Below are 13029 nucleotides of genomic sequence, written 5' to 3' on the forward strand. Positions count from 1 at the left end.
ATTTTATGGCAGATGTAATCACCTAAGCCTTTGGACTTGTCTTGTCATAATTACATATATTACACAAATGAATAAATGTATTTACTTGTGTATCCTTCAGTGCTTTGCGTAAGTATATAGCTCTTATCCACCAAAGCATGGGAGGTTATTAACAAAGAAACAGCTTACGTTTATCAGCCAACCTGATCTTTAGTATTGTGCACTGTTGCAAGCCTTAATGAAGACAATTAGATGGCTGGGAGCTGAGGAATGACTGTTAAAAATACAGTATATTAACTGCATGCTGTCTAGAAGAAAGCCAACTGATTAGTATTTTATCCTCAACACCCGCTCCTGCCATTATGTTTTTCAAATCCCAAGCCAGGTGATGGTTGCTATGCACACACTAATAAACATAGCAAGAAACTGAATAGCTCATGTTTGGCCCCTATTATTATTCTTAGTCAACAAGCTGAACAGTGTCCATTTAGCAAGCGAGCTAATCCAAGCGCTAAAGAGTTCTGCTATAAACTGAAACACTCTTTTATTATGCCCGTCAAAGACTGTGAAAATCTCATTCAGAGCAGCCAGCTAGTATAAATCCCTTTCTTTCAGCAGAATTTTTGTCAACAGCTTTATATTCCTAGTACAGATGAAAAAACAGATATGCAGATCGCAAAAGAGGTAACTGTGTCAGTCTGCTATAGCAAATACAACAAAGAGTTGCCTATGATACTTTAAGGACTAGCAGATTTGTTGTGGCATACATTTTTGTGGATCCGAGCCCTCTATAGTAATCTTGCCTCTAGCCCACGAATGTTTATGGCCTAATAAATCTGTCAGGTCCTTAAGGTGCCATAAAATTCTTGCGTTAAGATATACAGAAGAAACAGTTATGCATGAAGGGTTGAGCTTCAACAACTTCTCAGAAATGTTAGTTGCAGTGCGTCTCTTGCATAGAAACTGCAATAACCGCTGCTCAATATTTATGCTATGCTAACAATCTAATCCTGACCATGCCATGTTTAGATGGAAGCCCAAGTAACTGTGTTCTCTAACCACTAAACTAATAAGTCATTTAATTACTGTAACTTGTCACCAGGGCTATTCAATATAAAAGTTACCAGAGAGTTTATAGTGTTACACCACAGCAAATAGAATATAAATAAAAAACTAGTTACTTTACTATTACTCCTTTGTTATAGTAACCACCTTTTCAGAAAGCTCAATCTCACCTGCACATTTTCCACAATCTCCTGAACGCGATTCAACAAAATTATTTTCCTAGAATTCTGTCGCCAAAGTTCTAAGTCCACTGCTTTTTGTCTGTCTTCTTGTAGCTCCTTTTTTCTCTCAAGAGTAAGCTGTAAAACAAAGCAGCAGGGGAAAGAGGGAAAATAATTACTACAATAGTATCTTGTCATAGTCTTTTGTGAGGGACTGTGAAGAATTTCCAGTATGGATATCTTATTTTAATTGTAAATGGAAAACAGAAAAATATTTGCACTAAGAACAAAACAAAACTAAACAAAACAAAACAAAAACACAAGAGTGGTTATAACGTATCTCTGCCAAGATTACTAATGCAATCAAGGTTTATCGTTTTTCTTTTTAGTATACAACATTTTGAAGTGACAGAAACATCTTACCAGAGGAGAAAGCACAGGAATACCATTGAAATGAATAAGAGAAATAGTTTTGTGCTGAGCAACTGGAGACATTCCTCTTTGTATTGACTCTCCTTGGATCCTAGCAAGCTGCTTCTTGCAGAACTTCTCATAGTCTTCCATCTTAATTAAATTGGGCTGCAGAGAGAAAGAGAGAGAATGACTGTTCTTCAAACAATACATACAGCAATAAGCTTCACACTAGTGACTTATATGATTGTCATGTTGTTTCTGTCTTTGCCCTTCCAACTAATGTTACAGCTAGTCTGCAAACTTGTGCTGCCAGGTATGGCCCATAGGACTGTGTACAGTTCTGGTCACCACACCAAAAAAATGATACTGTACAGCTGGAAAAAGTGCGGAAAAGGGCAACTAAAATGATCAAGGGGCTGGAGCATCTCCCCTATGAGAGAAGGTTACAACAGCTGGGATTGTTTAGCCTGGAAAAAAGGAGGGTAAGGGGAGACACGAACATGATAGAGGTCTACAAAATTATGCATGGTGTAGAGAATGTGGATAGGTAGACATTTTTCTCCCTCTCTCAAAATACTAGAACCAGGTGTCATCCTATGATGCTGATTGATGGGAGATTCAGGACAGATAAAAGGAAGAACTTTTTCACATAGCACATAGTTAAACTATGGAATTTGCTACCATGGGGTGTAGTGATGGCCCCAATTTGGATGGCTTTAAAAGGGAGTTGGACAAATTCCTGGAGGAAAAGGCTATCAGTGGCTACTAGTCCTGATGGCTATGTGCTACCCCCAGTCCCAGAGGCAGTCAGCCTATGTACACCAGTTGCTCGGGAACATGGGTGGGAGGGTGCTGTTCTGCTCATGCCCTGCTTGTGGGTTCCTGGTCGACAGCTGGTTGGCCACTGTGTGAACAGAATAGTGGACTAGATGGACTCTTGGTCTGATCCAGCATAGCTCTTCTTATATTCTTATAACTGTAATCTTTCTTTAAAGCTAAGGGAGCTATGCAACAAAATGCCACTGTGATTAGAAAAGGGACTTTAAGTACCAGAAGGATGGAATTTAGATTCTTTATCGCACATGGCCTCAAACACATTGGCTACATTTGGATGCAATGGTAAGCTAGAAGTTTGGAGAATCCTGGCTTACCATGAATGAGCTATGCGGTACTGCACACAGCCCATCTGCCGCCACTTGGCTCCTCCCACAAGCAGTAGCAGCTAAACTATCTAGGAATGAAAGAGTTAGCTTGTCATACAAACCAGAGTTCCTGGCTTATTGCTCCCAAACAAGCCAGGATTCATAAACCAAGAACAAATGCAGAGTTGCAATCAAGGGAAGGATCAAGCCAGGATTCCCCAGTTCAGACAACACACTAAGCTGTGCATTCCTGATCAGTTAAGCCGCTCCGGCTGGTGGAAGGAGCCAAACAGGAGCGAATGGGCTGCACGCAGCTCATTCACTGCAAGCCAAGACGCTCTAGAATTCTGGCTTACCACTGCATCTAAACATGGCCACTCTGTCTATTCTGTATGCATATATAAATAATGTGGATGACTATGATGATTTAGCAATCTATACAGAAATTGCCCTCCCCTCTAATAAACCTTCCATATCCATATGCCAAGTATAATCTAGCCATTCCCAGTGAAAGATTCTTAGAGCCTGTTCAACCAATCAACGAACGGTGTCATTTCATTTGAAAGCATATGCCAGGCTGTCTTACAAAAAAGGGGTTTAATTTAACAGATGGTGCTCAAAGATGTTGCAACTGCCACTTTACGGTGTCCAGTGACACCCCCCACCTTTGCCTAGCCACTGTATGAGATCAAAGCAGCAGTCAAAGTCCTGTCTGCAAAGCCCCACTACAACATCAGAATAGACCCAACTAAGGGCACAATCCTATGCATATTTAGACAGAAAAAAGCCCTATAACTCTCAGCATTCCCCAGCCAGCATGGCTGGCTGGTGCTGGGAGTTGCAAGACTTTTTCTGTCTAAATATGCATAGGATTGCACCCTAAAGCGGGAGGGGGGGGATGTGGGGGGGGGAATGATGTTAATGGGTATGGCCATGCCCCCTGACATCGTTCAGTCCCCAGCTGAAGTGGCGCTTTTCCATCCAGTGCCTTGGCCGCAGACCTGGCTTTGCTGTGTGTGGGCTTTCCCCAGCGGGGTAGAGGAGCGTACTTCCACCTGGCGCATCTTTACTTGCCCCATGCCTTTCCCTACTGGGGAGGACGAGGGACAGGCAAAGCACTTAGCGTATGCTCACCCTATCAGTCAGGACCACAGGCAGTACGCTAAGGTGAATCTTCCTGTTACTTCCAAACAATGATCATAGATAACAAAGGGGACTCTTCTCCCCATTCCACTACAGCAGGGCAAGCCTTCAGGGAGGGGCCTCACTCAAGGCTCCACAACCAGATGCTGGCTGGGGAATGCTGACAGTTGTAGGACCTTTTCTGTCTAAACATGCATGCACCCTAAACATGCACCCTTAATGAATGAGCAGGCTTGCAAGGGACAGTCAATAGCTGTTTGCATAATGTAGCTGGATTCTTGTCATGAGAATTACATGAAAAATATATTTTAAAGAACATTTTCAGTTGAGAAAACAAAACCATCACCTATCAGAGCAGCAAGTCTGAAAGACATCAATATGGGAAGATACTAATGACCAAAGCAAGCAAAAAAAGCCAAAAGCATACAAAAGAAGCTAAAGCTAATTACTCTTCTTGAAAGAAAGAAAGAAAGAAAGAAAGAAAGAAAGAAAGAAAGAAAGAGTTGATGCTGCTAGGTATTTCTGATGCACTGGATATTAATCTCATCTAGTTCTAAGACACAAAACATGTAGGGGAGGAACCATAACCAGGGATGGAGAACAAGCTTTGCAGATCCCACATTTAGTCTCTGGAATCTCCAGTTAAATAAGGTAGGTAGCAGGTGATGGGAAAGACTTCTTCTGAAGACCCACTACCGGTCATAGTAAATGGTACCTGAACTAGATTGACAAATAGTCTGATCTAGTATTAGGCAGCTCTGTATGTCACCATTCTTTGTCTCTTTAACTGCAACTCCCATCAGCCATAGCAGCATAGCCAGTGGTGAGCAATGATGGGAGTTGTGATCCAGCAACATCTCCAGGGCCACATGTTCCCCATCCCTGCTTTAACTAGCACTACTCTGCTGTCGTAGTCCCCTACTAGTCACTAGAAAATTCCAGTGAAAAGCAACACTTTGGAACTGCAGCTTCTTCTACAAAACTCGAAGGAACTGGAATGTTCTGAAATAGCGAATATCCATTATCTTATGGACTCATGTTCTTGAATAGCAGACTGCTTCTCAGAACGGGCATCAGTGAGGCAAAACGCTAAGCAGGATTCAGCTGTTATTTCTGGGAATGGGTGGGGAGACAACATCAAGATCAGTGACTTCAAACAACATGCTATCATAAATATTATTCTTTCTAAACTCACAATGAGCTTCTCAATCTGCATCTTGTTCTGCATCACACACAGCCAAACCCGGAGGCAGATCACTATTATTCCCAGTTTACTGATGGAAAGCTAAGTCTGAGAGACAGGAACTTTCCCAAGATCACACAGTGAGGGCTATTCCACAAATTATGCAAACCTGCATTAGTCTGTCATGTGCGATGGTCACACGTGCATGCGTTTCACTCTAGCCACATGTCATGTAAAGCAGCAGTAGGCTAGGGGTGTAATCCTATAGCCACTAGGCAGCAGCTGGACGGCCAAAGGATTTTTCATTTTCTGGGAACTGAGCTTGGAGCAACGCTCTGAGGTCAGTTCCCAGAAAACCGCCTCCCTGCCCCGCCACCTCGTAGGCAGCATGGTTCGTCCCTGACTCCACACTCAGAAGAGCAGAGCAGAGGAAAAGGGGGTGTTCCTGGGGGCGGGGAGGGGACAGCAGAAGCGCCATTACAATGCTTCCTATGTGTAGTCTGGCCTCCCCTCTCCAAAGTGCCCCATCTAGACAACCGAAATTGGCCATCTAGCCACAAAAGCAGGGTGGCCAGAGCATGGAGGAGAAGATCCCTTCCACCCGCCCAGCATTGCATAGTTGGTCGTCTCCAAGTTCGGAGGTGGCCAACTATCCCCATAGGATTGTGCCCTAGGATAGTATTTTGATGCAGGTGCCCTAGCTCAGTAGTGGGCAGACTTCAGGCTTATAGGATCTTCTTCTTTTTTTAAACCAGAACCCTGAGATCTACCCTAGTGCAGAACACACACACTTAGAATTAAAGAATTCTGAGCCCAGGAATTTGTTTTGAATACCGCAACTGAGGGGAGCTTACAGTACTTCCACACAAAAATCCACTTTTCGTTACCCCAAGCTTTCTTCATTCCAGTAATATAACTCTGGAGGAGGGTGGAAGAGACGAGTTATTTTGTTGTTGCTACTGTTAACCAACTGGGAGTCAGAAATTCTTGCTCATCCACTGCAACTCACCTGAGATCTACCAGCAATACATATCTACCTTCTGCCCTCCTTTGTCTTGGGTTAACTCCCATACCAAGTATTCAAGACGTATCCACGGTCTCTTAAGAAAGGACTGATTAAACAAGATCTGTCAACTCACTGATTTTTTTTTTTTTAAGGTCACCAACTGTATTGGTTGCAACCAAATGGTCAATTAACCATTCAGTTATTACAACATCTTAAAAACAGCAAGATCTGGAAACACACTATTTACTGAAGACAACTATTTATTCTAATTAAAACACAACTCATTCATTTATATCCTGCCTTGAAAGAGACAAATCCTTCTAAAATGGCTTAGAAAACACACACACACAACACAATAAGAAAAGCACAATAAGATAATATTAAAACTTCTCAGAATCCTTCCCACTAGGCAGCTGGTTCTATTATTTACTAGAAAAGAAAATACATTTTAGATCAAGAGACATACAGGATCTTAACAGCAACCGCATCTGTGCTCAACACTGACATCCTTTAGGAACACAGGAAGCTGCCCTATACTGAGTCAGCCCATTGGTCCATCTATTCCAGTATTGTTGACACTGACTAGCAGCAGTTCTCAAGGGTTTCAGGCAGGATTCTTTTCCTTGCCCTACCTGGAGAAGCCGGGGATTGAACCTGGGACCTCCTGCAAACCAAGCACATGCTCTATCACACTGAGCTATGGCCCCTCCCTGTACTGACATCCTTTGTCAGTACAGAGGTCATAGGATAGCCATCTTCAAATATTTGAGGGGCTGTCACATAGATGATAGAACTAATCTGTTTTCTGCTGCTCCAGAGTATAGGACCAGAACCAACAGATTCCGGTTACAAGGAAGGGGACAGAATTTTGACAGAATGTTAGGAAGACATTCCTGTTCAACAAGCTGTTCAGCCGTGGCACAATCTGCCTCAGAAGAGGTGAACTTTCCTTTAGTAGTTTTCAAACAGTAGCCACAAATCAGGGATGCTGTAGCATAGGCAGCGGGTTGGACTACATAACCTCTGAGGTCTCTTCAACTGTGATTCTATAGTCCCAATTACGAACCCATGTGTTAGTCTGCAAATCATTAATTGGTTTACCAATTCATGTTTTCAGTCCAACCCTCATCCCAGATCACATAGCAATCTTTCAAGGAAAAAATATATCCCCACTACAAATTGCAGGGCAGGAAAGGGCCAAAAGTTTTTGCTAGCAACAGTTGAAGCCCAAAAGTAGGATCCTCTACCCGCTAGCTCACATCTGCAATACAAACAGTAGCCACATTACATATTAACCCACATCATTCTGTAACAGGCATCGGCAATCTGGTGCCTCCAGATATCTCAAACTACAGCACCCATGATCTCTGACCACTGACTATGCTGGCTGGTGCTGATGGGAGTTGCAATCCAAAACATCTGGAGGGCAATAGGTTGCCTATCTCTGGTCTTCCCAACCAAGGCTTTCAACATATGAAGCTTATCCTGTGCATGTGCAGAGTGCCATTCCCTCACCAATGAGTAACAGCACTCCATCCCTCAGAATTAAGGCAGTTTCTCTGACTTTTTGAACTTCACACACACCCTCTATAAACGTACTCTGTGTTCCAGGCCCTCCTAAACCAGCACCATCTGTTCCCCAGAAGGGAATAAAGAGTTCTTCGCGAGCATGCCAGGATCTATGGACTAGGGCAGTAAGCCAACCCTGGCATTAGAAATGGGGAAAGAGCAAGGCATCTCTGACCCCTCCTAAAAACTACACACAGATTAACACCATTAGAACAAAGAAGCAAATCAGTTTGGGATGAGTGGGCAAGTAGAGCCACAACCTACACACATACACAAATCCACTGTCAGGCTGCATCCTATGTGCACTTACCTGAGAGTAAACCCCACTCAATTCAGTGGCCCTTACTTCCAAGTAGACATGTAGAGTGTTGCACTATTTTTCAGTGGGGGCTGCTCTAGTGACCCATCTGTATCTTGGCCAGTGAGGGGGGAGGAAGGCTCCACCTGGATTAGAATCCGACCCTGCCCTGGAACTTTTCAGCCCCCTTCCAGGTGTTATACGCATGTACTCACACAAAAGATGCAACTCACAGATTCAGATCCACTGAATTAAGGAAAAAATTATCACTATTACTTAATATTTACATCCCGCTTTTCTATTAAAAACAACAACAAGAAAGCAGCTTGCAGAAACACCAGGAAAATACAACAAGGGCGCAACCCTATGGGGATAGGCGGCCGCCTCGGAACTTGGAGGCGACTGCCTATCCAATGCAGGGCAGGAGAAGCACAGAGGGGATCACCCCCTCTGCGCTTCAGCCACCCTGCATTTGCGGCTAGACAGCTGATTTTGGCTGTCTAGCCACGGGAAGGAGGAGCAGGGGAAGCAACTGCCGGACAACACATAGGATGTGTCGTACTGGCATTTCTGCCTTCCCACCCTGGAATGTCCCGTTTTCGCCACTCTTGTGCTCCTCTTCCAAGTATGGAGCGCGGGGCCGTTCCGTGCTGCTTGTGAGGCAGGGCAGGAGGAGGGAAAGCTCGGTTCAGGAACCGACATATCCTATGGCTGTCTAGCCGCTGACTAGGAGCCAGAGGATTGCTTCCTAAGACAAGCATTTTAAATCATCATCATCAAAGTTTAAACAACAAATCAATAATAAAAATGAAAAATCAGCAATTATACTAGCAACAAACAGCAGTGCAAATCCAAAAGGTTTGCACCTAACTTCTTGGCACCTTTCTTGTTGCAAACTCAAGACTCTTGCCATCTCCTCAGCCCCAATTAAATAAAGAGCTCACCAACCAGAAAAGCCATCCCTCTCCCTCCTCATGTTGCCAAATCTTGAACAAGCTCCTGTAGCTGTGCATTTAACAGCAGAGGTCTGACCTACAGCTCCAAGCAGAAGACTGCTGTATTTTATGGGGTGGCTGCCTTTCAATGAATAATTGCTGCAGCTGTTTTAAAATGTATGCGTTTTAATTCTATTATAAGTTGCCTTGGGTCTTTCTTTGAGAAAAGCATCTAAAGGCACAATCCTATGCATATTTAGACAGAAAAAAAGTCCTACAGTTCCCAGCACGCCCAAGCCAGCTATGCCGTCTCAGGAAAGCTGGGAGCTGTAGAACTTTTTTTCTGTCTAAACTTGCACAGGATTGCACCCTAAGAAATGAAATAAATCATCAACATCATCATGAAGTTGGGCTAAATCTCTCTCTCTCTCTCTCTTATTATTATTAAACTTACCTATCAATCTAAATCTATCTAAAATTATAGGCCGCCTCTAAGCGTGGAACTAACATATATTTTAGTATGATGATGGCAACGATGATTAAATCTATGCACCACTTCCCACCACAAAAAAAGTGGTCTCGAGGCGACTTACACACACACAGTACAGTATTATTATTCAGACTTAACTGATAAAATGCTGGCAGCCGTGCTTACGCGTTTATTTTTAACACACACAGGCGCGCGCACCTTGAAATACAGAGGATGAAAACAAAGACATTTAAAAAGATGCGTAACAAAGAGAGAGAGACGCGGAGCATTCATTCACCTGCCGGGTTCTGCGGACCAAACCCCTGTCCCTGCTGCACAGGAGCGGGCCAAGGTGGGTTTATTCCCGGTCAGTTGGCAACCCTGCTGCCTCGTGAGGAGGAAGAGGCCCCCCCGGCGCCGCCCAGCCCCGGAAGGCCTTTCTCTTAGGAGTCTCCCCGTTCGCCCGGACCTCGAGCTCCTGCGCCTTCACCGGTGCGGAGCGCGCTCCTGCCCGCTGCAACGCGGCCCAGCGCCTGGCAACGCCAGCCCGGCCCTCGCCCCGAGACAGCCCCGCCTCCCAGCTGCCCTCGCCGCGCTTCCGGAAGAAGGAAAAGAAAACCGTTGCAGTCGCCGCCGCCACCGGCGTCTCTAGGTTACCAACCCGAAACACTACAAACCCCAGAATGCAAAGGGCCACGGGCTTCTGGGCGCGTTGCATGTTGGGAATCGTAGTTTACAGCTCTCTTAAGTGTGAGGGCTTTTTTAGACTTCGTTCTACAGCTCCATCGTAATCAGTGTTCAGAAGGGTAGCCGCGCTGCAGCAAAAACAACAGAGAGTCTTGTGGCACCTTAAAGACTAATGAATTTATTTGCTTATTAAAGACAGTTGTTAGTCTTTAACGTGCTACAAGACTCTGTTGTTGTTGTTTTTTTTAAAAATTGGGACTTACATACATCGTTGCATGTTGGAAGTTCTAGAGTACTTGCAGATGGAGGGCTCCCAGCACTCCCAGTCAAAAGACCTGTGGCTCTTCCATCTTTTCCTCCTCAATGAATTTTCTGGTGCATCCAGACAAGGCTTTTATTGTGGAACTGCACTGCCGTATTCACAAAATGTTTCAGAGGGTCCAGGGGTGTTTACAGAGCCAAGTCAGATGCAGCTATTCCACCTTTTTTTCTTGTACAGGATTTAAGGAACAACCCCCACCCCTGGCCCCATAACATTCTATGAACCAATCAGGGCAATAAAAAGCCTCATCTGGAAGCAGCCCTGGTGACACCTTCCCTCTGCCCCCACAGAAAATCCATTCAGGAGGAAAAGACAGAATATCTGCACAGTGCTTTGGTAGCCCTCCATCTCGTGGGGGAAAGACAGAAGAAGTTTTAGGAAAACATGGGAGGATTATGAGTGAAAGACAACAACACCTGGACTTCCTGAAAATTCTATGAATGAAGCAAGGCGATTGCATGATAAAAGCCCCATCTGGAAGCCCCCATAGTCCACAGTGGCTGTAAGTCCGACAGCCAAACTTATGAGTGTTTACTCAGAACAAAGGAAGAACCCACTGAATTTAATGGTGTTTACCTCCACGTGCATGATGCATACGATTGCAGCTTGCAACGCAAACTTACGTATGCCTACACTACCATCCCACTATGTTCAGGGGATTTTACCCATCATCTTTCTAAAATTTCCTCTGTGCACATATTCTACACATGTATGCTCAGATACAGCCGCACAGTGTTCAATAGGACATACTATTCCCAAGTAACTGTAAGGGTTGCATCTCAGTATATCTGCATAATATATGTTGCATGGCTGAACTCTTTAGACAGACTTTATTACATCAAGAAAGCGAGTATGTATTTTGTACGTAGGAAATGACCACTCTATAGGAACTAGGAGTCTCCCCCCTCAATCTAAATACAAAAGAATCCCCTAAAAGTTGACATTAAGTCAAGGTCTGTGGAAAAGGCACCTACAACAGAGTGAAAATGTTCATAAACCTTGAAGGGATATCTTAGAAACATGTCTGAAAGGCCTGGTTTTCTTTGTTTTCATTAAAAGGGTAGGTGGGGAGAAATGAAGCTCTTTTTATTGGTACTTAACTTTATTTCTTGAATATATTCATAGTTTATTATTCCATTTGTATGTTGAATGTGGTTCACAAGAATCTAAAAACAACAGTAAAACATGTACAAGCAAATAAAACACTATAACATAGTGATCAAAATCATAAGTCAACAGCAATAAAACAAAATTCAGCAGCAATAAAACTCACATGAAATCATGAAAAACTGAAGGCTGTATATCTGGTGTCTGAAGAACACCAGGCTATATAAGAGTAATAAGAAGGTTTGAAAATCAGGGTACTTACTGTTCTGGCAAAGCCCTTCCACATTAACTTGGTTAACCCAGTAAGCATGTACCTTGGAAATGCTGACAAACTTCTGTACATCTGGGATTTCAATATAACCCATGAGAGAGCTGTGAAGCAGGAAAACCTCAATACTCAAAGAAATGTAATAGAAATTTGCACAGTTAAACTGTGGAACTTACTGCCACAAGATGTGGTGGCAGCCACCAACTTCATTAGCTTTAAAAGGGGATTAGTCAAATTCATGGACTGGAGGATAAAGCTATCAATGGCTCCTAGTCCTGATGGCTATATGTTATCTCCAAGATCAGAGGCAGTATAATGCCTTTCAATATCAGTTGATGGGGAACAAAAGCAGGAGGGTGCTATTGCCCTTTTACATTCTGCTTGTGGGCTTCCTGGAGACATCTTGTAGGCCACTGTGGGGAAACTGGATGCTGGATTAGATATGTCTTTGGTCTGATCCAACAGGACTCTTCGAATGTATACAACTGTCTGTATGGCTTTCTTACCCATGGATGTGTGTGTGTGTGTGTATGTATACACATGCACACACCAGGATGGCCATATGTCCTACTTTACAGAGGATTGTCCTCTGTTTGAAGGGCTGTCCAGTCCAAGGCCAGTTTAAACATAAAGACCCCTAAGGAAGGAGAGGAGGCAGGGGCCTCGAAGTAGCCCAGCAACACTTTGCACCTGTAGAACAGACTGAGCAGGCACCTGGTTACAGCTTTCCACTATAGTGAATGCATTATATTTCTCTTTAAACTACAGTCACTGCTCACTTGAGGGAATGATATTAAAGGCAAAACTTAAGTACTTTGGCCACATAATGAGAAGACAGGAGACCCTGGAGAAGATGCTGATGCTAGGGAAAGTGGAAGGCAAAAGGAAGAGGGGCCGACCAAGGGCAAGATGGATGGATGATATTCTGGAGGTGACGGACTCAACCTTGGGGGAGCTGGGGGTGGCGACGGCTGACAGGAAGCTCTGTCGTGGGCTGGTCCATGAAGTCACGGAGAGTCAGAAGCGACTGACCGAATAAACAACACTATTTCTAAATATGCATACATATAAATTAGCATATGTAAATTTTATGCAGGTGTGTGTCCTTTTTTGGCAATGCCTAATGGCCATCCTAACACACACGTGGCAGTGAGTAAGGACTCATTCCCACAACCATTCTTAAGGTCCAGAGTCTACATTTTTATCGTTTTATGATTCGTTTTAATCTGGATGTGCTGCCATGACTTTGAAGATCTTTTAAGCGGTGCTGTTTTATGTTCT

The 13029-nt window shown here is 43.8% G+C and overlaps 1 protein-coding gene across 4 annotated transcripts in view; it reads right to left on the reverse strand.

Moving 5' to 3' along the window:
* Positions 1-9961, reverse strand: part of CCP110 (centriolar coiled-coil protein 110) — a 32832-nt gene extending 22871 nt beyond the window's left edge. For all 4 annotated transcript variants that reach the window (XM_084818590.1, XM_084818588.1, XM_084818592.1 and 1 more), the window contains exons 1-3: positions 9663-9961; positions 1629-1784; positions 1215-1343 (exon numbers count right to left, since the gene is read on the reverse strand). In XM_084818590.1, the coding sequence (XP_084674716.1) occupies positions 1215-1343; positions 1629-1769 (270 nt within the window). In that variant the 5' untranslated portion in view covers positions 1770-1784; positions 9663-9961. The remainder of the gene's footprint in view (positions 1-1214; positions 1344-1628; positions 1785-9662) is intronic.
* Positions 9962-13029: the final 3068 nt, after the last annotated feature.

The sequence above is a fragment of the Heloderma suspectum genome, chromosome 12, assembly GCF_057233095.1.
Source record: "Heloderma suspectum isolate Gila_16-S chromosome 12, 16-S_ref, whole genome shotgun sequence".
NCBI classification, from domain to species: domain Eukaryota; kingdom Metazoa; phylum Chordata; class Lepidosauria; order Squamata; family Helodermatidae; genus Heloderma; species Heloderma suspectum.